Source organism: Phyllostomus hastatus, unplaced genomic scaffold (genome assembly GCF_019186645.2).
Source record: "Phyllostomus hastatus isolate PE091 unplaced genomic scaffold, TTU_PhHast_1.1 phas_scaffold_501, whole genome shotgun sequence".
Taxonomy (NCBI): domain Eukaryota; kingdom Metazoa; phylum Chordata; class Mammalia; order Chiroptera; family Phyllostomidae; genus Phyllostomus; species Phyllostomus hastatus.
Window position 1 is genome coordinate 11,115,309 of NW_025334033.1, and position 24,296 is coordinate 11,139,604.

General features: G+C 38.0%; 2 protein-coding genes across 5 annotated transcripts; one reads left to right on the forward strand and one right to left on the reverse strand.

The window, feature by feature from the left end:
- Window positions 1–1,128: 1,128 nt before the first annotated feature.
- LCMT2 (leucine carboxyl methyltransferase 2) lies at window positions 1,129–3,263 on the reverse strand. The gene has a single exon (XM_045822634.1). It carries the CDS (start codon window positions 3,261–3,263, stop codon window positions 1,203–1,205), a length of 2,061 nt encoding a protein of 686 aa, XP_045678590.1. The 3' UTR covers window positions 1,129–1,202.
- ADAL (adenosine deaminase like) lies at window positions 3,174–23,373 on the forward strand. Of its 4 annotated transcripts, none has more exons than XM_045822636.1 (11): window positions 3,174–3,301; window positions 8,376–8,605; window positions 8,844–8,974; window positions 9,685–9,745; window positions 12,079–12,166; window positions 14,396–14,474; window positions 16,492–16,618; window positions 17,457–17,537; window positions 19,639–19,777; window positions 21,512–21,612; window positions 22,145–23,373. In XM_045822636.1, the coding sequence occupies exons 2-11, from the start codon at window positions 8,543–8,545 to the stop codon at window positions 22,337–22,339; spliced, it is 1,065 nt and encodes a 354-aa protein (XP_045678592.1). In that variant the 5' UTR covers window positions 3,174–3,301; window positions 8,376–8,542; the 3' UTR covers window positions 22,340–23,373. The 4 variants fall into 4 exon arrangements, with proteins under 4 accessions (XP_045678592.1, XP_045678591.1, XP_045678594.1 ...); XM_045822635.1 differs by lacking the exon at window positions 3,174–3,301 and adding an exon at window positions 3,513–3,647; XM_045822637.1 differs by lacking the exon at window positions 3,174–3,301 and adding an exon at window positions 7,105–7,134.
- Window positions 23,374–24,296: the final 923 nt, after the last annotated feature.

The following is a 24,296-nucleotide window of genomic DNA, read 5'->3' on the forward strand; positions in this document are numbered from 1 at the left end:
GAGCTTTCATCTAACAAAGCCAGCAATGTCCTCTCTGTACACTTAGGGTAGTATTTGCTACTCAGTTTTTATATTAATCACTTTTCACATTCATTTATATGGAGTTATCATAAAAATATTTAGGGAAAGAGGATTCTGTGTCAATGGCTATTATATTGAACAGTGCAGCTGAGGCCTAACAGAGAGTTAATACAACTCCTAGGCCTGAAAAGGTAGGGAGAAACAATTACTGGAACCTGGGGTGTTGCAGAATTAGAGCAGTATCTTATAGAAGAGGATTACATGATAGGAGCTGTGGCTTTTGATAGAATACAGACTTTGCCAACTTGTAGATCAGTAGGAGAAACACTGTGAATTACAACTCACTCTTCCTGCCCTACAGCTCCCTCTTGTGCCTCTGACTGGCTGAATTCACCACAAACTAGAGATAAGGAAAACTCAGTGATGTATTCCCTGAGTCAGCCTCCTCTGGTATAGATCATAGTGAAGGGTGGAGAATAGATATGAAGCAAAGCATTATACCATGCACATAATGAATTGAAGCATCATTGTCTGCTTTACAAGTATTCATGAACCTAAATAAATATGGAACCAGTGGCAAAAATGGAACAAAGGAGTATTTTTCAATAAAGTCCTACAATTATTGTTAAAGCTATCCCAGAGTTCTCTGCTGAATAAAATGGAACAATGCTTTAATCAAACTGCAACTGGGTTCATTTTAGGTTACATTCATAAAGAATGAGGTCAATGTGCCATGACCCTTGAACTATATTCAACCTTAGATTCTTACCAAAAATCTGTGTGAAACTTTTTCCAAGGTACCATCTCAAATGACAGACTTGGAGTGAAAAATTTTTCACTTGACTTAGGTTAAAGGTTGTCATAACTCAATAAATGGATAAACATAGATTAGAGAATGGGAGGAAGACATGGGGATCCAAAGGCCCAATTCCTACACTAGGATTGTATGACTACTCTCTTAAGACAGGCTTACTTACGTTTTTTTTGTACTATCTCTCTGGAGATGGTATGTGTTTTAACAACCTTTCAGATTTCCCTAGAGAGTAGTGCTGATAAAAGAAATTTTTTTAAAAGATGGGGCATAGAGGGTGTGGTCAGACCTACAGCCAAAGTCAAATCCTACTTGTGGAAACCTTTATTGTCAACTTTAATGGGTCCTGAATATATCAAAAGTCCAGTCCTTACTGCCCAGCACTCAAGGAAGAAAAATCTAATGTTACTGCATGAGGGTTGAAGTAGGTGCCAAAGGAAAAGCAGTTCCCACCACCTCCAAGGAGCAGGAGTTGTTGCTCTTCAGAAAGGAGTATGCTGGTATGGTTATGTAGCATTAATGGCCATGGCACACATGTTGTGTCAATCTGATACTCAGAGCTCAATCCTGTAGTCAAATTGATAACAGTCACCCCAGGAACTGAGGGGGAATGAATCCAGACCCCTCCAACCAGCAGAAGATTCCCATTAAGCACATGAGCTGTGTGGGAGTACCTTGGAGTAATGGGAGGCTGGATGTCTACTGATTCCCAGAGGAATCCACAAGTGACTGGTTTCAGGAAAAGTACAGAGCTCAATGGCTCCTCAGAAGCACCTAGACCTCCAGCAATAAGGGCTCCCCCTTGCCAGCTGCAGGCACTGTGGGAATGCCGACCTGCAGGTGTCTCCCCCTCCACTGGGACCCTGACCCAAGTCATTGTCACCACATGTAGAAAATGCCAGTCACTTAGTACATGTTCCACCACACTTCGACCCCCATACACAAACAAATATTTCTGATTCTTATAGAACACTTCTGTTGTTGAATGTCGCCAACATGACAAAGTAGAATCTTCTTCCGGGCCAGCCTTTGTTACTGTTACATTTAGATCCTCAGTACTATTATCCTCACTTTTAAAAAAATGAAGTTGGAGAATTCCCAAGGCTGGAGTTACTGGGGACAGTCTCCCTCCCAAAACCAGAACTTGAGTATCTGAAAGTTTTGTCATGGTGTGATAAAGGCGTCCATCCCACTGAGTTCCAATTCCCCAACTGCATATTTGTTTGCCTTTCCATTCAAAGTCACAGTATTTTGAGAGCAAGTGAAACTTGCTGATTCGGCAGTGCCGCCCCTCCTGCTCTCCAAATCCACCTACACTGAGAATAATGCCTGGGCTCAAAAGGACAGAGGCATGGCCATATCTTTTAAAGTCTGGACTCTGGCTGTCACTAGTGACTACACTGGCGGAGAGGGTCCCTGAAGGGGAAGCAGGGTCTACCCGAGGAAACACCTTTGAGGATGGAAACACCAAAGTTTGGGAGAGAGTGTCTCCCTTAGAAGCGGCCAGAATGAAATAGTGGGCACACTTCAGATGCCACTCCTCAAACTCGTCAAAGGGTTCAAGATTTTCCATGCGCCAGCGTTCTTCTGAGGGTACAAAGCAGCGATAGAATTCATTCATGTCCATAGCACTGCAGGCAGTCCAGCCTGCCTGAAGGAAGCGGCGCTGCTGGGACTCCACATCAGGAAAGCGGTCCAGGCCATGCAGAGGAGAATTTAGCTGCTGAAAATGTTGCTGCATGAACTGACCAAAGGTGTCATGTGGCCTCATCTGCTCGTAGACCACGAAGTGAGCATCAGGAAAACGCTGGGCTGCCCAGGATATGAGGGCCGCGGCATTATCTGGCTCCAGGTAGGTCAGCACGGCCTCAGCCAGAAGCAAAGTGGGTGCTGCCGTATCAAGGCCTGCGGCAGCCAGGGCGTGGTCCAATCGCTCGACCTGCCTCAGGTCCAAGCCCAGGATGCGGTAGTCCAAGCTCTCAAAGAACAACGCAGACCCTGGGTTCCGGCTCTGGATTGGCCCGGTGACCGCGCACAATTCCGGCGTTTCTCGAATCTTCTCCGCTTTGCGCTGCGCCACGTCGGGAAAATCTACCTCCCAGACAGCAGCCCAGGACAGCCGGCCTTCAGTTTTAAGGCGAAAATAAAGCGAGTCTGAGCCGGCACCCAGCGACAAGATCTGGGCGCGAAGTCCACCGGAGGTAGCGCCCGTACGTTCCAGGAAGACACGCACGCAGTGCCTTACTGCGCGTGCGCGGACATAGTAGCCGCGATGGATAAGCGGCGCGCGGCGCGCGGTCCCCGGAACTAGCAACGCAGCATAAGTGTCTTGTACGTACCCGTACGCTGCCAGGGAACTTTTGCTGAGGGCGCTGCTATTGTTGGTGTGCTGCACTGCTCCAGCTCGACGCCCGCGACTCCGCGGGCCCATGGCCAGAAGACACAGAAGAGCCGCTGTCCCTCACGGTGGTGAGCGGCTCTTCGGTTCTAGTTACGCACCTCGCGGACTTGTATTCGTAAAAACCCCTCCACCTTGACTCCCCTTCCGGTGATTAGTATGCGTCACTTCCGGGAGGAGAGTGCCTCCCTAATCTGAATTGAGGAGGTTGTAGTTTATACTAAAATTTGACTGTGGTTGACTATTTGATTCTCTGGGACTGCATTTTCGCGGGAAGACTGCTCGCTACGGCTTATTGTGGACAAGTTAACTGTGTCAGGGAAGCACGTTTTGTCAGTTTTCAACAAGCTTTTCCGTATGAAAGAAAAGTTTTATCTAAATTCTCATAGTTGACTGAACTGTTGACAGATTTTAAAGGTGAGTCTGTGGGGGCTGACAGCCAGGACTTGGGGGGAAAGATCTACACCACCGACGTTGGTGGGCAAGTAGACGGGGTAGTTCCTCGGATACTAACTACTCGTGCTAATTTAATGCTTTAATTCAGGGGTATCCAACCTGTTGGTGTGTCTGGCCCACACATTAAGTACAAAGGCACTAATGAAAACTGATGAGCAAAAAAGGAGATTTAAGTAAATTCACAATTTTGTGTTGTGCCGCATTCATAGCCATCCTTGGCCAAGGGTTGGACACCCCTGCAATTGGTACCAAAGACATGCCATTTGAGTCTGGAAACAAGTCAGCGAGGGCAGGTGCAAAATGAACAAACCTTTACAGAGGTTGTGATTCACCCGATAAGTTTTTCCCCACAGATATGTACTATTTCCTGTATTCCTGGCTCTGTGCTAGGCTAACAGTAAACTACTCAGCCCATTTCTCTGCTATAAAATGACATTCCCCTCCACTTTCAAAGTTCTGTGACTCTAGGGTAGTAAGGGAATTGTGGAAGAGAGATGATTATTCTCTCATATGGTTTGAGTCTTTTGGGGGGTTTAAAATAACTATCAAATTTCTGAATTGGGTGTCTGGGTGTCATCACCAGTAGAGAACTGCCTCCAGAGATGTTAAGGAAACTTATAATTTATTAATTAGGATTTGGAAACTGAGGGCTGAGATGGATAACTATAGGTGTGGCTACCTAGAAGCAGTAGAGCATAATGGTTAAAAGTATGAGTTTTGAAGTCCAGCCAGTTTGAATTTGAATACTGGAACTCAAAAGTTTGAGTCAGGGTAAAGTTTTGTTAGTTGAAAAGTTTCATTTAGGTCTAATGTTTAAGACCTATTAATAATCTTAGGGAGAGCAACTTCCGTTGAGCAGTAAGGGCCAAAACTGTGTTACAGTGAATGGGAGATAGGTAAATGGAGGCAGTCATTCTAAATTACACTTTCAAGGACCTTAGTTCAGAAGAAAAGGAGAGAAAGGGCAAGTAGTTAAAGAGCATTGTGGAGTGAAAGAAAGTTGGGGTTATTTTTCTTTTAGGTGGAAGCAAATACTAACTATATTTGCATGTTAGTCCCCTGAGCAAAATAAGCCAGTGGAGAGAGAGAGGTTGGAGGAACAGAAAAGTGAGATTTACTAGTGGAGTAATGAATTAGGATATATGGGAACGAATGGGGTTCTGGGCCCAGATTAGTCTGGGAGACAAGAGAATGAATCCTTTTTCTCTGACTCCTGAGGGAAGAAGGGGTGTAGATAAAGATAAGTGTAAGTGTGGGGGAGGGGAGAGAGAAATAGAGGGAATTCATGCCTGATGACTCCTGTTGTCTCTGTAAAGCTGGTGTCTGGGTTGTCACTTCAATGTGAAGCAGTTGGGTGTAGGGGAAACCTTGAAGAGTTTGGAATTGCCTTTGAAGGGAATGGGAGAAGGACTCCCCTGAGCATGCTGAGCTGAGGGATCCTCATCTCTAAAATGAGGGGACTAAGTCTGCTTTGTGAGTTGCCTCAAGTTGACTGAGGACCAAAGAGGAGAAAAAAAGAGTTGTAGGGCTTTGAAAAAAATATATAGCATTATAGAAATGATATTTTAATGATGTTAGTAAAATGTATATGATATATGTATACATTAGAAATATTTTCTGGTAAAGAGCAGAAATCAAGAAAAGTGATTCAAAAAGAAAGAAGAGAGCAAAATTTATGATTTGATTATCTTAGGATGGTTTTCTGGTTATTATTTTTTAAATCTGTTTGTTCTTATGTAAAATGGGAGTAATACTACCTTAGGGGTTGTTGTGAAGATTCAGACAGACACTTAGGATAGTGCTTGTTTCATAGAAGTGCTTAATAAATACTAACAAATAAGTTTATTATTCTGAACCCCCTCTACCTACTGTCATGAAAAAAGTACTCTTGACACAGGAGACTTGGCTCTCATCCTTCTCCTACTTGATAAACTATTAGTACAAATGTAGAAAGATCTTATCTCAGTATGTTGCCTATCCCTTCCTCAACTCTCACCACAGCTTTTTCTTGCCCATGCAAAATCCAGCCTAGGAAAGTTGAATTTGCCAAGGAGTGGTACTATCACTAGTAGTGTCTTAGGCAAGGATCAGTGAAACAGCAATTATTTTAAAATGTGCAAAGATTGTGCTTGTTTTGGTGGCTTTCAAATTTCCATAGGTTAACATTGTAGCCAGTGCTGGAAGAGGGTTTGAATCTGGCCCAAAGTAAGGTCAGGATCCTAGAGTAAGATGTTACCAGCCTCTTAAGAGCTCTTTAAAAAAAAAATTATTGCCCTGGCTGGCATAGCTCAATGGATTGAGCTTGGGCTGCAAACCAAAGCATCACAGGTTTGATTGCCAGTCAGGGCACATGCCTGGGTTGCAGGCCACGGCCCCATGCAACTGGAAATTGATGTTTCTCTCTCCCTCCCTTCCCTCTCTAAAAATAAATAAATAAAATCTTTAAAAAATTATTGATTTTTAAGAGAGAAAGGAAGGGGAAGGGAGAGAGAGAGAAACATCCATTTGTTGTTCCACTTATTTGTGCATTCATTGGTGGATTCTTATGTGTCCTGACTGGGAATCAAGAACTCACAACCTTGTTGATAATCAGGACAATGCTCTAACCAACTGAGCTACCTCGCCAGGGCCTTAACTGGCTTTTTTAGGCTCTCATTCTGTTGTCTAACCATAAAAGTTCTTTCCTAACAATTCATAATAATAAAGCTGTTTTGCAAGATTTTAAAGAATTATTTTATAGACAATTATAATAAATGATTAATTTGTTAAATTATTAAAATTTAATTAAATTAAGTAAATTATCTAAATTTATTAAAATTTTTAATTTATTAAAAGTATTTCCAAAGTAATCAGGTATTATATGCTTGTTGTTAAACCTTAAAATTGCACAAAACTATATGACATAAAGTAAAAATTCTCTCCCAACCTTTGCCATTTCCAACCCACATTCTAGTGGTAACAGTTTTCTATGTGCCCTTTCATAGGTGTTTTAGGACTAAAGCTATAAATACATAAGACAGTGTATTTGTATGTATACATGCATGCATGCTTTACTTATGTCATCTTTATAAATCATATAATGTGCAACTTACTTTTTGGAAGTAACATTATATTGTAGAAGTCTTTTCATATAGTCAATTGGGTGGATACATATAATTAATTTAGCCAGTACCCCACTAATGGGCATTTAGGTTGTTTCCAATTTTTTGCTATTATAAGTAATACTACAAGAAATGTATTTGTACATGTCCTATAAAAGATAAATTCTTAACAGTAGAATTACTGGGTCAATAAATATGTGGGTTTGTGTATGTTGATAAATGTAGCCAAATTGCTTTCCAAAAAGACCATACCAAGTTCTGTTCATACCAAAACTTTTACTCAGATCTTCACCATTTTAGGTATTACTCTTCTGAGGTTCAGAAGTTTTTTCTGGATAATTTTACAAGTTAAGTCTTTCATGAACTTTAAAAATCAATTTCTAAGTAATAATTTTGAGAGTATTTTGATTAACATTTACTTTGTAATTCAGTTTGACTTATGTAAGATAAAGTATGTTTTTGCTTTTTAATGACATGTTTTATGTGCTTCAGTAGAGATATTAAATGTATTGATTAAACATTCCATATTTTTCATTCATTACTATTTACTAAGCACTTACAATGTGGTATTCCATTGAAATACCACTTTTAACTTATACTGAGTTGGCCTTTCTTTGGATATCTCATGGTTCTGTCTAGTCCTTACAAACTATTTTCTTTATTGCCTATTTTAATATCTTGGTAAATTATTTAATCCCTCTCAGTGTAAATTTATTGTTTTATAATGTGGTAATAAATGTAATATTTATTCTGTGAGGTTATCAGTGAGATTAAAGATTATATTATTAAAAGTGCTTGTCACATATTCCATAGGCTCTGAATTGAAACTGCTATTATTATCAACATCATCATTAATATATGACAACCCAGAGAGTCAAGGTGACTACTTTGAAAAATCACTAAATTTCATTTGAAATTTTATCTTAATGTATAAGCCATCTTTGGAGGCAAAGGAAAAATTAGGATTTATTTATCATCTGTAATGTGCTAGGCACTGTGTTAGGTACTACACATGGTCCTTGTCCTTAGAAAGCTTATAGTCTGGTGAAGGAGAAAAACAAGTAAATCAGTGATTAAGAGACAATATGATAAAGCATTGAGTGAAAGGTAGTCACTGGTTATATGGGAGCATACAAGAGGGGAATTTCAATTACTGTATCAATCATCACAGCTACCGTACATTTTTATCAATTTTTTACAAATAAGGAAACTGAAGCTGTGAGGATAAGTGACAAAGGCCACATGGCTACTAACTGCAAGAATAGTAAAAGGACTAACAGGTCCATTGAAGCCAACGCTGCTGCTCTTCCTTTATATATTTTAAATAATTAAAAAATATAAACTTTTTTATAGGCCTTATAAATTTCTAGTTTTAGAAGTAGTTTTCTAGAAAATGCTAATTCATAAGGACTACACCCAACATTTCAGATTGTAATCCACCTCTTATGTTTTCTTATTTCTAGTTCAAATTATTAGCTAATTTAAATTAGCTTTGGAGGGACTTTTGTCTTTTAAGGAATAAATTAGCAAAATCCTGTTTCTTTACTTTTATGTCAACATCTGAAAATGTTCACATTTGTTTGAATAGGTGAAGCTGAGCCCAGAGCAACATTTACAGCTAATCTTAGAAAAATGTGTGGAAATAAAGCAATCTGAAGGAAATTCAAGACCAAAAAATTTGCTGGCTGAAATATATTGTATTTTTCATACCAATAATAAGAGTGTTTGGAGAAAGACCTTTTATTCTGCTAAATCATGTTGGAGGCAGAAGACCAGCAGCAATGGAAGAGAACCTTTTACTCAGAATTACCTAAAGTGGTGAGAATTCAACCACAAAATTCTAGAGTGGTTGCCAGTTATAATGTCTTCTGTGTTGTTTCTTTTCACAAAAGAAAAGTAAATTTTATAGGTATAATTTGTAAACTTTAAAAGTTATATAGCTAAATGTAATAGGCAACCTGCCTACTACAGACTATAAACATCAAGTACCTGGTATAATACTATGAATCTAGTGGAATCTTGATATGTTGCACTGATTGTATTCTTTTGTTTTTAGGAACTTCATGCCCACTTGAATGGATCCATCAGTTCTAATACAATGAAGAAATTAATAGCTAAGAAACCAGGTCTTAAAATTCATGATCAAATGACTATGATTGATAAGGGAAAGAAAAGAACTTTAGAAGAGTGAGTTTGGGCAGATTCTGGACACACTTTTTTTCTCTATCATTGTAAATAGTATGTAAGAACTCAGATTTTAATAATTAAAAGAATAGGGTATCCATCTAGTATGGAGAGTATAACTTGACAGCATTTTTTCCAGTTGTCAAGCTGTTGACAATATTTTTAATGATTTATATTGTTTGTAAAGTTATACTGTATTGAAATATTCTTTAGACTTGAAAGTACAGGATTACTGATTTTTTCTTTATTTGTTCCTACCAGCAGAGGGTGGGGAGGGGCTGACGTGGTGGAGAAAAGAAATTAGTATTTCCCACTTAAAAATATCAGTAATGTAGCCCTGGCTGGCGTAGCTCAGTGGATTGAGTGCAGGCTGCGAACCAAAGTGTCGCAGTTTCGATTCCCAGTCAGGGCACATGCCTGGGTTGCAGGCCACGGCCCCCAGCAACCTCACATTGATGTTTCTCTCTCTCTTTCTCCCTCCCTTCTCTCTAAAAAAAAATAAATACAATCTTTAAAAAATATATATCAGTAATGTTTTATTTTTAGCCATTTATCTTTCCAGATCAATGTAATTTTCAAAGAAGGTGTTCTGTAGTTTTTTAAATAAATATATAATTACTACTAGCCTAAAATCTATTAATTTAATTACTTAATGAGTTCATCTTGAGCTTTCGATGACTAGAGTATTTTAAAGCTTTTCATTAATGTTATAGATGTTTCCAGATGTTTCAGATTATTCATCAGCTTACTACTAGCCCTGAAGATATTTTAATGGTAAGGAACAAAGCAATTTTTAAACAAGTTAAAAATTATTAATTTATACTTTTCTCTTGTTGCATCAAGTCTGATAAAAATGTTTTCTACTTTTTTTATGACAACTCTTTTCAAAACTAATGTAAGACATTTGTGTAAGAGCTAGTATCAAAACGCTATGTTCATTGTAAAAGATATGAGGATAGAACTAGATGCGTATCTTCTGTTAGATGGAGGATAGTATGGAGGAGAAAATCTGGTAATATTTTCCATAATAGTTAACCACAGATAGAAATGACTTTGATAAGGTTTTATCCCTATTGCTTGGAAGATTTTTCACTGCCTAGGTGGATGTTATAGAGAGTGAGGAAGTTCAAGAAGTGCCTAGAAATTGAATTACTACTCCCTAGGGAAATAGTTCCTTTCTCTGAGAATGAAGGACTAAAAGACACCACTGTGTTCTCATATCTGAAGTTCCATGAGCCTACAGTTTCCATGGTATGGAAGATTGGCTTCTGTATCATTGATCTGACTTGGATGGCATTTTAAAATGCCCTCTTTATAAATGAAGAAAAACAAAATCCTGAGAGTGTTCTTAATCATTAGAAAAATGCAAAGTAAGAAGTATAACTTGTTTTTCTAAAGAACTAACTTTTGGCTGGTCAAGACAGAATTTTCCTCCTTGGCCAAGATTGATCCTCACAATAAACAATAAATCACCTTTTGAAGGAGAGTTGAGTCTAAAAGTTTAGTTCAGCAAATGTTGACTGACTGCCCAAAGTGTTCCAGTGCAAGAGGCTAGGGGATATAAAGATAGATTGACGGTCCCTGCACCTGAGGAGTTTTTAGTCAGAGCTGAATTTGAGATACACAGATGTGGACCCCAAGGAAGTATTCTTGGACATGGGGTAGGGATCATTTCACAGGCTTCACTGTGGCCTAGGTAAATCTTCCATTGCTCTCATTCCATACTTGCCAGCAAACTTCTGTTACTCATTTGGTGTCACAGGTATCTTACCACCAAGATGAGGGGTGCCCAGAATAGTAGATATGATCACTGCAGTTGCTGAGAAGAACAGCCACTTCATACCCTCCTTGTCAGTGCACACGTTAACAAATAGGCTTCTGCATTAGTCTCCTGTCAGCTGGGGTAGAATGATTTGGGGACTCTGAAGCAATGACAAGATGCAAATTCCTCAACCTGCAGAAATGAGTCCCACAATCTGATGGTGGCAAAAGCAGCAGTGTAGAGTTCCTAGAGAAGCACTGCCGTTTGGTCTAGTATGTAGAAGGTGCAGGCTTATGTTCGGTGGTGGAGGAAGCAGTAGTACCTCTTGGTGTAGTGTTGTGTTGTGTTGTTGTAAGGTGTGTGGTCTCTGAGGGTGATTCTCTAGGTCCCCTGGTGAATCCAAGCCACCCATCATATTTATATTATTATAAATTCCTTTTTGCTTTTAATTAAAAAAAAAAGACGAGACTCAGACTTTGGGTTCCAGTGAATCCACTAAGGTAGTGCCACCCCATTAGGCACTGTCTGCACAACCAGCCAACCCCTTGTTCACTTACCTGCCAATGGGCATGTAGTCAAAGCCGGTTAAGGTTTGGAGTCCAACTGTAAGGACTAAATAGGGCATGTTGTCACAGTATCCCCAACTTGGTATTTTTTCTTTTAGATTTGATATTTTTTTAGGATTGATGTCAGAGAAGGAAAACATACCTTCAGCCTTTACATATAATTTACCCTGGTCATTTAGTAATTTTTGGATTGTTGAGATTTGTGCTAAACTACATACAGTTTGACTTAAATTTATTACCTGTTTTCTTTGCTTATGAGGAATTTTCCTAAGTACCTCTAAGGAAAATTTAACCCTGCCTAAAGAATTTGTTGAAAAATACAACTTATTTCTAAATAACTTGAATAAGAACTTTAAGCCATGACTCTGAATGGTACATCAATAATGCCTAATATTAGGTGTTCATTTCCATACGTGCCTGTCTAGTACTACACACTCATAGATGGTTTTAACTAGTTATAGTTTTGCCTCATTTCTGTTTTATCAATTTGTTATGAACACTAGGAAATAGAAAATGGTTAAAAGGAGGGAAAAAAACAAAAAGTGCAAATGATATGCAGATTTGAATTTAATGTAGAAATGATAGGGGGTGATAGAAGATACTGGAAATTTTTCATTTATGTTGTGATCTCCACCAGGAGTGTAACAAAGCAGATAATCTTAATTACATGACTTGCAAGTCAAATTTAATGAATGAAATAAAGCTGTAGCATTTGGCACTTTCATTGGGACCCTTATACCTATATTATCAGTATTATGTGCATTGTTTTTATTTTTCAGGTCACAAAAGATGTCATTAAAGAATTTGCAGATGATGGCATCAAGTACCTGGAACTAAGGAGCACACCTAGAGTAGAAAATACTACAGGTAGAATATAATTTCTTCTCAGCCAATATATTCTCTGTGTGCTCTGTCATTCATGTGTTGACAAGTTGAGAATACAAAGCACTTACTTTTACTCTATTGTAAAAATAGAATCAGCTTTCCAAATCTTAAGATGTACACTTATGATGTACATTATTAATGAGTGAGTTATTCTGCTCTGACTGGTGTGGCTCAGTTGGGCATCGTCCTACCAAGGGAAAGGTTGTTGGTTTGATTCCTGGTCAGGGCACATGCCTGGGTCACAGGTTCAGTTCCCAGTTGGGATGTGTGCAAGAGGCAACTAGTTTATGTTTCTTTCACATAGATGTTTCTCTCCCTCTTTCTCCCTCCCTTCCCCTCTCTCTAAAAATAAATAGCATCTTTAAAAAATATTTTTAAATGAATAAGTTATTCTTTAAAACATTAAGTCAGGTATTATTTATTATAAGTTATTCTTTAAACATTAAGTCAGGTTTAAGGAAAATAAAAAGGCTTACAAAAATTTTGTTTGTTTTTCTTGTTTGTTTTTTTCACTATGAGAAAAGGAAATTTGCTTCTTATAGTTGCATTGTCTTAAACATAGGCTAACTCTTGCTCTCTGTATCAAGAGCACTTGCGAGACAAGGCCACTGAGTAGATGTAGGATCATGTTTTATGACAGTCACTAAAATGAGGTCATTCAGTCACTTCTCAAGGACAAATAGTATCTTAGGCCAGAAGAAAGCCATGATGTGGTGGAACCTCTCTGGATGGAGATAAGCAGATCTGGATGTGGTCTGCAGAAATTTCCTGGGACCCTCTTTCCATAAGGGTAGTATCAAGAGATATTATGTAGGATCTTCGGGTCCCTATTAGCACTTTGTGACCTGAAGACATCCTGCCTGTCATCTTGTACCCTGACATATGTAGCCTGGTAACCATTCAGGGGGTACAATTTTTGCAACTTCATATAATAAAGTAAGTGTTTTGCAACTGGGACAAGCAGAAGATTCTTTTTAATTTTTTAATTTTTTAAAGATTTTCATTTATTCATTTCCAGAGGGAAGGGGAGGGAGAAAGAGGGAGAGAAACATCAATGTGTGGCTGCCTCCCTCAAGCCCCCTACTGGGGACCTGTCCTGAAACCCAGGCATGTGCCCTGACCAGGAATGGAACCTGCAACCCTTTGGTTCATAGGTCAGCACTCAATCCACTAAGCCACACTAGCCAGGGCAGCAGAAGATTTTTATCTCACATTTTTAAACTGCAGAATCAGTTCCAAGTTATGATGGTGAGGGTAGTGAAAGAGAAGGATGGAAAAAACCTGCCAATTATTAGAGCTGATTTGCTTTTTAAAAAGAGATTCAAAAGGGAGGTGTTAACCTAAGTATGTAACAATAGGGGAACTGTTAAAGAGGTTAGTGGAATATTAGGCAACCATTAAAAATAGTTGCAGAGACACTCTAATGATATGGAGATATGCTCAGAAGATAGTGTTAAATGACTGGACAAAATACATGTATACCTAGTAGCATCCCACCTAGTAAAAAATATATATATACACACACACATATATATACAAAGAGAGTGGTTATCTTTGAGTGGTAGGATTATGTGTTATTTTTATTTTTCTTCTTTATAATTGCCTGAGCTTTACTAGAGACTTCCCACCAAAAGTAAGCATATGAGAGTATTTAGATGAGGTTGTTCTGGAGAGTGCTCTTTCAGAGTCCCCCAGGAGAGAATTAAAGCACCCAAACTTTAAGAATTTCTCTAGTGGCCTAGATGAGAAACACTGAACCTGAACAGAATTGAGGAGAAAGGAACTCAAGATTTTTTTCTGGGCCAGCAGGAAAACATTCTGCTAGTAGAGAAATATACTTCTTGTTTGTTTGTTTTTTTAAGAACAGGCTTTAGAATAGGACTTGTTATTTTGTTAGAACATTAAAAAATTTTCACAATAATCTGTGACAGTAATTTTATGTCTATTGAATCTAAGAATAATTTTTAAATGGACTGGTATTTTGTGTGTATTTTAAAAATTTTATTTATGTAGTACTTCATTTTTTTCCAAATTTATTAAAGTTCAGTTAGTATTTACTAAAATATATCAGTAAGGGCCATGATTTAATTTCTTTTATTATGCTTTTGTCTCAACACAAAGTGAAAATGTAATTGTTCACATAGGGATGCTAACGTTGAAGGATGAAATAGTTGATGATCTCTTTACATGTTTTCTTTGTGTCCTTTTCAGGAATGACTAAAAAAACTTATGTGGAATCTGTACTTGAGGGTATAAAACAGTCTAAACAAGACTTAGACATTGATGTTAGGTAAGAAGCATTGTCCTTTGGTGGTCACCATTTAAAAACCCAGAATGTGTGAAAATTTTACTACTTCGACTATGGGTATAATGGACTTTTATAAATCAACCAACTGATTTTTATCTTATAATACATAAAAACAGAGTCAAGAACCCTGTTCTTTAATGTTGAGAGTGCAGTTCTGAATTTATTCATATGGCAATAAAATTCTGAGTACTGCTGCCATAGTGAGCTATGATGGCTTTCCATTGCTCTCAGCTAAAACCTAGACTTCTTACTGCAGCCTCCAAGGTCCCACATGATCTGACTGCCTCTCTTACTTCAACAGCCTCACCTGGACCACTTGTTACTTGTTATGCACTGGTGTCTCTGTTCCCCAGATAGTCTGAGACTATCCCACCTCAACACCTTCCTGTAATGTGCCTAGAACACACTTTCACCAACCATTTCCTTGGATGGCTAGCATCTTCTCATTATTCAGGTCTCAATTCAGCTGTCACTTCCTCAAGAGGGCCTTCCATTACCACTTTATCTAAAGTGCCCTCCCCAGATCCTCTAGTCACCCCACTTATTTCCTTTATGGAATTCTTTTTAACCAGATCAGAAACTATTTTGTTTTATTTGTGTATACATGCTCACCCCCAGGGTGTAAATTCAGTGAGGCCACAAACCTTGTCTTTTGATTCACCACTATACATCCAGTACTTAAAATAGAACTGGCAGGTCTCAATAGGTCCTCCAAGGAAGAATGCTAGCTGTAGCATTTCTGGCTATTAAATCTCTAAGAATTAATCTTAACTAGACTAATACCCCAATTTAAAAGACCACCCAAAAGACAAAAATTGAGAAAATAAAGACATACAACTGGCCATTATAATCAGATAATTTAAAAAAGAAATATAGTAGCATTTCAACATCCCCCCCCCACACCAAAAGAGGGTAATAACCAGTGTTTGTGAACTTACACTGTTGGTGATTATATATAATAAATAAAACCTCTCCAAAGAGCAATATGTATTAAGATCTATGAAAATATTTTCCCCTCTGACCCAGTAATTATCTTCTAAACATATATCCTAAGGAAATAGATTGATTTCTGTGTAAGATTCTTCATTGTAGTGTTATTTATAACAAAAGGTAGAAAGGATCCTAAAATGTCCAGCAATCAGAACACAATTACATTGTTATGTTCATATGATTTACATTGTTTTGTAACATTATTTAATGGCAGGAGAAATTGTTAAATGAAAAAAAAAAGATATGGAATTGATATATAGTTGATCCAAATTCTGTAAATAAATAAATGCTGGAGAAATTTCTTTATTTTGTGAGTAAATAGATAAACTAATGAGTGCTGGAGGAAAATCATACAATATTAACAGGGGTTCTCTGAGTATTAGATTCCTTGTAGAATTCCAGCCAATATATGTATCAGCTATTGGACACATGTTAGAATATTACAAGTTTTTTGTCATCCTTATAAAATAATGGATCTAAGCCCCCTGATAAAAGAACACAATACTACCTATGAAATACTCTTGCCAAAAAATTTGATCTGATTAAGCCTCTAGATTAGATTCAATTTCCAGTTTATAGGAAATACAAGAGACAGGAGAACATGCTAGTAACACAGAGATTCAATCGGCAAAACCTAGACTGTGGGAAACTTTCTAGGAAAAATGACCTGGTTTCTTCAACAAATAAATTTAAGAAAAGGTGTGGGAAAGGTGGGTAAAGGGAATGGCTGTAGATTAAAAGACACTTGAAATGCATCGACTAACAGAATTGAATGAACTGTTAAATAATTGAACAAAAAAATCACCAGACAGTTAGAAATTTGAACACTTAATTAGATATTTGGCGCTATTTAGGAATTTACATCTCATTCTTTCTAGCAAAGTAAGATGTCATGTCAGTTAGGCTATGTATTTCCTATAGTAAGATGTATGTGTCATTGCTCTCTGGCCATACTCAAGAGCTGTCTTTTTTATCATATTCATTTTCAACTGTGTTTCTTATATTAAAGATATTTGATATCAGTTGACAGAAGAGGTGGCCCTTCAGTAGCCAAGGAGACTGTTAAACTTGCTCAAGAATTCTTCCTTTCTACTGAAGATACAGTTCTTGGTCTTGACCTCAGTGGAGACCCTACGGTAAGTTATTCTTCCTGAATGCATTTTATTTCTAAAAGGTTGGGTTCATTTATGGGATAAGGATTGACTTGAAGCGTCCTGCATTCTTCAGAGATCCAGTAGACTCTCGGATGACCAGAATGTCTACAGCAACTGTTCTTAACCAGGGTTCTATGAGATTTAAGCCCCATAAAAAGGAAAAAGATTTACATGACAATATTATGTTCTCCATTCTTCTAAAGATGGTATACAAGCTAGTTCTATTCAACATAGAAGTTAATTCATTATATAAAATGAATGTCTAAAGCTAGAGCTTATCTCGTAGAACCCCAGTTGAGAAAGGCTGGCCTAGAGTTTCTTGAATGTCATATTCAAGGTGGGTATCTCACCTGTGGCACTATTGGCATTTTGGGCCAAATAATTCTGTTATAGGGACTATCCTGTGCATTGTAGGGTCTTTAGGAGCATTTGTGGCCTCTATCCACTAGATGCCAGTAGCACCTCCCAGTTGTGACACCTAATGTTTCTAGACATTGTCAGATGTCCTGGGGGGTGGGAAATTCTGTTTGTGCTAGGTAACCTTCCAGAAATAAAATTTGGTGACTGCTGTATTTAGCTTGGCTAATTGGCCTCAAGATCACTGTTACTTAAGATTCTTGAAAACAGGGACTGTATCTTTGCCAGCTTTGCATTCCCCACGTGTCTAGCACATTGTAGGTGCTTTATACACAAAATATACGGATGAATCATTGTGCCATTTTTTTCTGCCATTATTTTATTTGTTTCCTGGGACAGATTACTCAGGTCCTTAGTTTGCCCAAAGTTCTCATGCATCCTCATTTGATCTTTTATCTTTAAGGCAGGACAAGCAAAAGATTTCTTGGAACCTCTTTTAGAAGCAAAAAAAGCAGGTCTGAAGCTGGCATTGCATCTTTCAGAGGTAAATAATATTATAAAATCAGGCAGGAGAGGGTAGATTATATGAAAAATAATAGTCATCTTTAAATGGCTAAAAATATACCTGGCTTGGAAAAACATTTTTAGAAGGGGAAAGTAGAATTTTTTTAACATAAATTATAATGATAAAGGCATGGCTTGCCTTGGTCCCTTGTGTTACTGTTTTTGTTTTTGTGGCTCCTGGGAGGATGGCTGTTGACTTCTGGTACAGCTATGTCTTGAAAAACAACCTAATGACATCTTGCTAGAGAAAATGCATGAATTTTCATCATTGATCTTGTTGTTGGCAAGCTGACATTGAAAGAAGCACCAGTTCATCTCACTTATTCTCAGAAGGGAAGGGACCTCAATGTATCTATCATATGTACTAGCAAGAAAAGAAGTAGCTCATCATCATTTTATAAGGCTCAACAGGAAAGGCTCATCAGTCCCCGGGTCCTTGGCAGCATGAACAAGTGACATATAATGTACAGGTAATGGATGGAGAACAGTCACTTTCTTAAGCACATCCCTGTGAGGCAACCAAGGGACTCTACTGCACTTTCCTCCATTTTACAGATGGTTTACCTTCTTCCTATTTTTTTTCTTTAGACATACAAAACACTGCATAATATATACAATTAGATGAGTTTGGATTTGTTTCATAAATGCAGGAAATAGTACTTAGTCTACTTATCTCATAGGGTTATCTTGAGTATTAGATAGGGTAATAGATGATGGCTGAATAGCATCATGATTTAAAGATTAAGGAGAAAATTGGAGCTTCTTGTCATTGCTGGTGGTTTTCATGTCTACAAGCAAAGAATTGGTAATCTAGTGGCAGAACTTAAAATCTAGGTTCCATGTTTTCATACTCTGGTCAAAAAGATCTTTGACTCAAGCTGATACCTGATTGAAACAACTGGTCAATATAATGAAACAGCCAATATGTGTCACTGTAACCAGTTATCTCTGGTCTGTGCACAACATCAAAGCTCTTTACCTTAGTGAATGTTGCTTTTCTTGTTTAATCCTTGGTATTAAAACATTTTATTTCAGTATGTTACTATAATTTGCCTCTTAGACTATTAGGAGATAAAAAGCTCAGCTAGACATTTTCATGGTGGTTGTGATATGTATTTAGCTAGCCTCATCAAAATAAAACATGAGCATACTGTGTGTGGAATCTGGGCCGTGGAGTCAGATGGAGCCATATTTCACCATTCTGTCATTCACTAGCTCTATGACCTTGGACAACTTTTAAGATATTTTATATTTTTAACTACAACAACTATGTATCTGAAAAAAATCCAAGTGTAGAGAACTATAATGTAGAAGGAAAAAAAAATTAAAACATAAAAGGTCCCCTTCTCATTTCAGTTGTGCTCCCGAGTCAATCTTGTTAACAGTTTTGTGTTTATATTTTTCCGGACCTTTTTCTCATATATATGAACACACATACACATACACAACACAAAATACATATACATATAGAGTTATGGGATTTTGTTTTTGAAAATTACTTTTTCTGAGCTATAATTCATGTTAATATTTTGGAAGATTCTTGAGGTTTAAAGGAAAATTTATGTCAAAAGGCACAAAGTAGGTCCTTAATAACTGTTTATTATTATTATTGGCTATAGTTATTATCATTGAAATGAACCTAGAATATTGGGAAAGGAATGGGAAGATAAAATGCAAAGAGGAGAGCTGGGAACGTTTAAGTAGTTCAGCTTTCCAGAATGTCTGCATTACCTTCTTAGGGACGAACAATCTGGCTATAAAAAAAAGCACTTTTAAGAACCACTGAAACCCCTGGCTGGTGTGGCTCAGTTGGTCTGAGAATTGTCCTATAAACTGAAAGGTCATGAGTTTGATTCCCCATCAAGGCACGTACCTAGGTTGTGGGTTCAGTTCCCGGTTGGTGCACATATGAGGCAACCAATCGATGTTTCTCTCACATTGATGTTTCTCTCCCTCTCTCCTTTTCCCTCTCTCCCAAACCAGTAAGCATGTCCTAGGTGTTGCATGAACAAATAAAAGTATTTTTCTTAAAAAAGAACCACTGAAAGAGGTTATTGATGCTCGCTCTCTCCTTTTTTGAGATTCCAAACCCCCAAAAAGAAACACAAGTACTCCTGGATTTGATTCCTGACAGAATCGGGCATGGAACATTTCTCAACAACTCTGAGGGCGGATCCCTGGATCTGGTGGACTTTGTAAGGCAACACCAGATACCGCTGGGTAAGGCTTAGGGCTTCAGGTCGTCCAGATAACCCTCTGTCCCTTCCACCGCCAGCCCCTAGATTGTAACCTGTATGTAGAGTTTTGTTCTAAATATATAAATATCATTTAGAAAATAAAAGATGCATGGTGTATATGCTTTCTGAGCATTCCTTTAGGTAACCAGAAGTTTTAGCTCCCATTAGACTATAAGCTCCATGAAAACAGGGCCCTTACCTGTCTTGTTCACTGTTGGATCCCCCAGTTCCTGGAACTTAGTCTTATATTGAAATAATAAGGGGCATCTAGTATTTTGAAATGACTTTAACCAAATTCATGTGTTATAAAAATGTAACATTTATTTAAAAATTAAGAATTATGGAAAATTCAAAGTATATTTTTATATGTCCATTGACAACTACACACTTGCCTACGTGTATATACCTGGAGTTGTTTTTGTCTAACAGCATATATTTATGAAGTGTCTGCTCTGTTCCAGTCAGTCTTCAAATTGCTGGGAATAGAGTAGTAAACAAAACAGACAAGCTTTCTTTCTCAAGGAACCTATTCTAGCATAGGTAAGAGTCAGTAAACAAATATATTAGAAAATATCATTATTAAGTTCTTTGTACAAAATTAAGGAGGTTGATACAATGATGAGATAACCACTTTTGGTTGGATGGTTGAGGAAGTCCTTTCTGGAGAGGGAAAGAAGCAATTGACTGAATGATAAATTAACTGAATTTACAAATTTACCAATTTGCAAGAACACTTATGTGGGTATGCTTTTTTTAAACCTTTTTATTGAATTTTTTGGGGTAACACTGGTTAATAAAATTGTCTAGGTTTCAGGAGTACAATTCTACAATACATCATCTATATCTGTTGGATTGTGTTCACCACCCCAAGTTAAGTCACCTTCCATCACCATTAAACTATTTAAAGAATTTTCAGTAATTCATAAAGGGTGAGGCTTTTTTTCTTTTTGTTGAGGAAATTTTTAAATCAACAAAACTAGAAAACAGAAACCATGGTGATAGAGATCTTACTTGGTGTGATGGCTCAGCTCTGCTCCCAGCGGAGTGAGGGGGCAGGTTGGGTTTGCCATTCCTTGGACTGAGTGGCCCTGTGTTAAGGCTGCCTTATCCAAGGGAGCGTATGCTGTCCATCAGGTTGGCAAAGTATTTTACTCTGCCTAGGGAGACTGGGACAGTGTTTCAAGGCAGGTATTTGCTAATGGAAGTCATTCTTAAGATGGACTTGCAGCAGGCAGTGATTGATAGTTGTCTGAATGAAGGTTAGGGGTTTTCCTTGAAGCCATGGAAAAGGTCAATTTCCCCTACTGGCTTTTTATAATACTGTAACCCTCAAGCAGTGCTGCCATTATCTTACCTTTATTTTAGCCTCCACTTTAAGACCAGGTAGAAGTGTAGCAACTCTCATAATCAATCCCCTGGCTTCTTCATGTAACTGTCTTTTACACTCCTCTTTTTTTCTCCATTTTGTAGAAGAAAGAGGGAAGCACATGACTGTGAAGGGGATATTAATTCCCTGCCTGGCATAGTTGCTACCATAAGTTGCACATTTCCTGCACAACCACACTCATTGAATTATAAATTTTCACACATAAAAAAAGGTCATTTTGTAAAATAATGAACTATTACCATAGTTTGGAAAGATTTCTTGTGTATCTGCTTGATGAATGAGTCTGCTAACCTGCTTTTAATAAAAGGCTTTTTCTCCCTTTTCATCTAGAACTCTGCTTGACCTCAAACATCAAAAGTCAGACAGTTCCATCTTACGACCAGCATCATTTTGGATTCTGGTACAGCATTGCCCATCCTTCTGTGATCTGTGTAAGGTGTTTTGTGTGAAGTATTTTGTTCTTTTTTAGTCCCTGAGTTGCATTAGTTCAGACATTCAATACCTAGCTTACTGCCTTGCATACCTGAGGGTAATAAGGCCCAAATAGAGTGAGAGGAGACTGGGGCATAAGAAGCTGTAAAGAGCCAGGGTGACTCTGGTTTGGCTTTACCTAGGGGAACATTGAAAGGAAAATAGTGATGCCTGGCACCCATCCCTTGAGATTTTGCTCTATATGATCTGGGGAGCATCCAGATGTATTTTAAAAGCTCCCTAGGTGATTTTAATACACAGCCATGATTAGAGCACTGCTTCAGAGAGAAAGAGAGAGAGAGAGAGAGTATGTGTGTGTGTTTTAAGGGTAAACAAACCTATTTAGTTTTAGAGACATGGCTATATTAATAGGCCCCTGTTTAGACTCTTAAAAGAAGCATAGTGAATAGGAAAATATGTGACCTCTAAACAAAAGTTGTTTTTTTAAAAAATCATTTCCTGATTCATTTTGAAATTTTATTATATTGGCAGACCGATGATAAGGGTGTTTTTGCAACACACCTTTCCCAAGAGTACCAGCTGGCAGCTGAAAAATTTAATTTGACCCCGTCGCAGGTATGGGACCTGTCTTATGAATCCATCAACTACATCTTTGCTTCTGAGAGTACCAGGTCTGAACTGAAGAGCAAGTGGAATCACCTGAAGCCTAAAGTGTTACATTTTTAAGTTGTAATGAAGTTAATTACTTTTTAGTATGTGTTGCAAGCAAGATCTTCTTGCCATATTCTTCTTAGTAAACCATTCACCTCTCCCTTTGAGGAATAGTAGCCAATTAGCATGGGCTCCATCACCAGTACCTTACTCATGGTGGGTGCTCAGTAAATGTTTTAAATTGACTAACAGACTCCAAGGTCTTACGTAGCTTATCTATATGCTGCTTACTAGAAGGGACATGAATGTTGCTGCTAACTAAATTCCCCATTCCACCATTGATTTTTACTTGCCCTTCTGCATTAGTGATCATAAAACTTCAGGAAATTCAAAGTAGTTTTTCATCAGGAAAAGTTTTGGAATTACCAGTTTAAATAAGATGAGGAAAGGGGGAAAACAGATTGCCTCTAAAACCTTCAAGCTTTCCAGCTTCTGACAACAGTTCTGTATTTTGTTGTGCTTACTGTAATCAGACTCTCTTAAGTATTCCCCAAAATTGTTGACTCATGGCTATACTGCATGCCATGGGCTTTTGTGAGTAGCCAGTAGTCAGTGTTCATCTACTTTAGGAAACTCGAGTGACAGATAAAGCTAGCTGCTGAGATCTGGCTTTCTCCTTCTTATGATTAATTCCTCTGGAATCAAGTTTCCAGTTTTTTTAATGTGTCTACCTTATCTTTTCTATTCTCTTACTTTGACTGTATGGAGCTATGCCGGCCAGATGCTTCTTGAGCTCTAGGGTACTTTAGGCCTCTATTTCCAGCCTTTATTATTTTTTGTCACCCCTTCCCTTGACCTCACTCTATCCCCACTCCATATTTCCATCCTGACTTCCAGGAGTTCCAAAGTTTTGTTTCTGAAAAAGCCCATGAGGGATATAGAAGGAATTTAAACTAACTAAACTATCTCCATATAACATGTTATTTTAAGCACCATGATGTCAGAGAATGCTCAGTAACACTATACATCAAAACTTTGAGACATGTATCTCACTGCATAGCTATTTGAATATATATGAATAAAGTTTTCATTTTATATTTTGAATTGAATCATTGAGAAAGAACTGATCCATCTTTATGTTCATATCTCATCTTCCCTACAAGCTGCATAAAAACAGTTCTGTACAGAGTTGATAACACTCAGATTATAGTAAAAGGAAAACAGCAGCAACATAGAAACTATATATGTTAAGTTCTATGTGTTTGGCCATAGAGCAGAAGCAGTAAAAGGAAGAAGGATGGCAAGGGGAAAATAAACAAAAAGAAGTAACAGCAAGCCCTGGCTGGCGTAGCTCAGTGGATTGAGCGTGGGCTGCAAACCAAAGTGTCGCAGGTTCGATTCCCAGCCAGGGTATATGCCTGGGTTGCAGGCTATAACCCCCAGCAACCGCACATTGATGTTTCTCTCTATCTCCCTCCCTTTCCTCTCTAAAAATAAATAAATAAAATCTTAAAAAAAAAAGAAAGAAGTAACAGCAGTAGGGAAATAACTGATGGAGATTAATATGAGTCCAGCTCCTGCTAATACATTCTTATTCCCTTTGCTGCATGTGCCACCCAGTCTGTTCCTACAAAGGTCTTGTGGGTGTTAAAAGGATGGGGTATATAGATTCCCTCACTCCCCCAACAATGGGCTTGGCTTTTCTTTCTTAGAATGTTTGAAAACTATTATTTCTTACTTCTTCCATCCTTAGGAATGGCAGATTGGGTAACAGATAGTGATTTGTGAGCAAGTTTGAGGTGAACTGGTTTTTCCCCCAGTAAGAGACTTTGCCTTTGCCCTATTCCTTCTGCACACTCTTCATCTGGAGGTTGGAGGGCTGGTCCTGGTCCTGGGTCTTTTAAAACTTACTCTCCATGTTCAATAATGATGGAGCCTAATGGATATGGATACAGATACCAAGGGAGGATTTTCATTCTAATTTCTCTTTTGCCATATTCTAATCTGTTTTTCAGCCCAGAACATAAAGGTT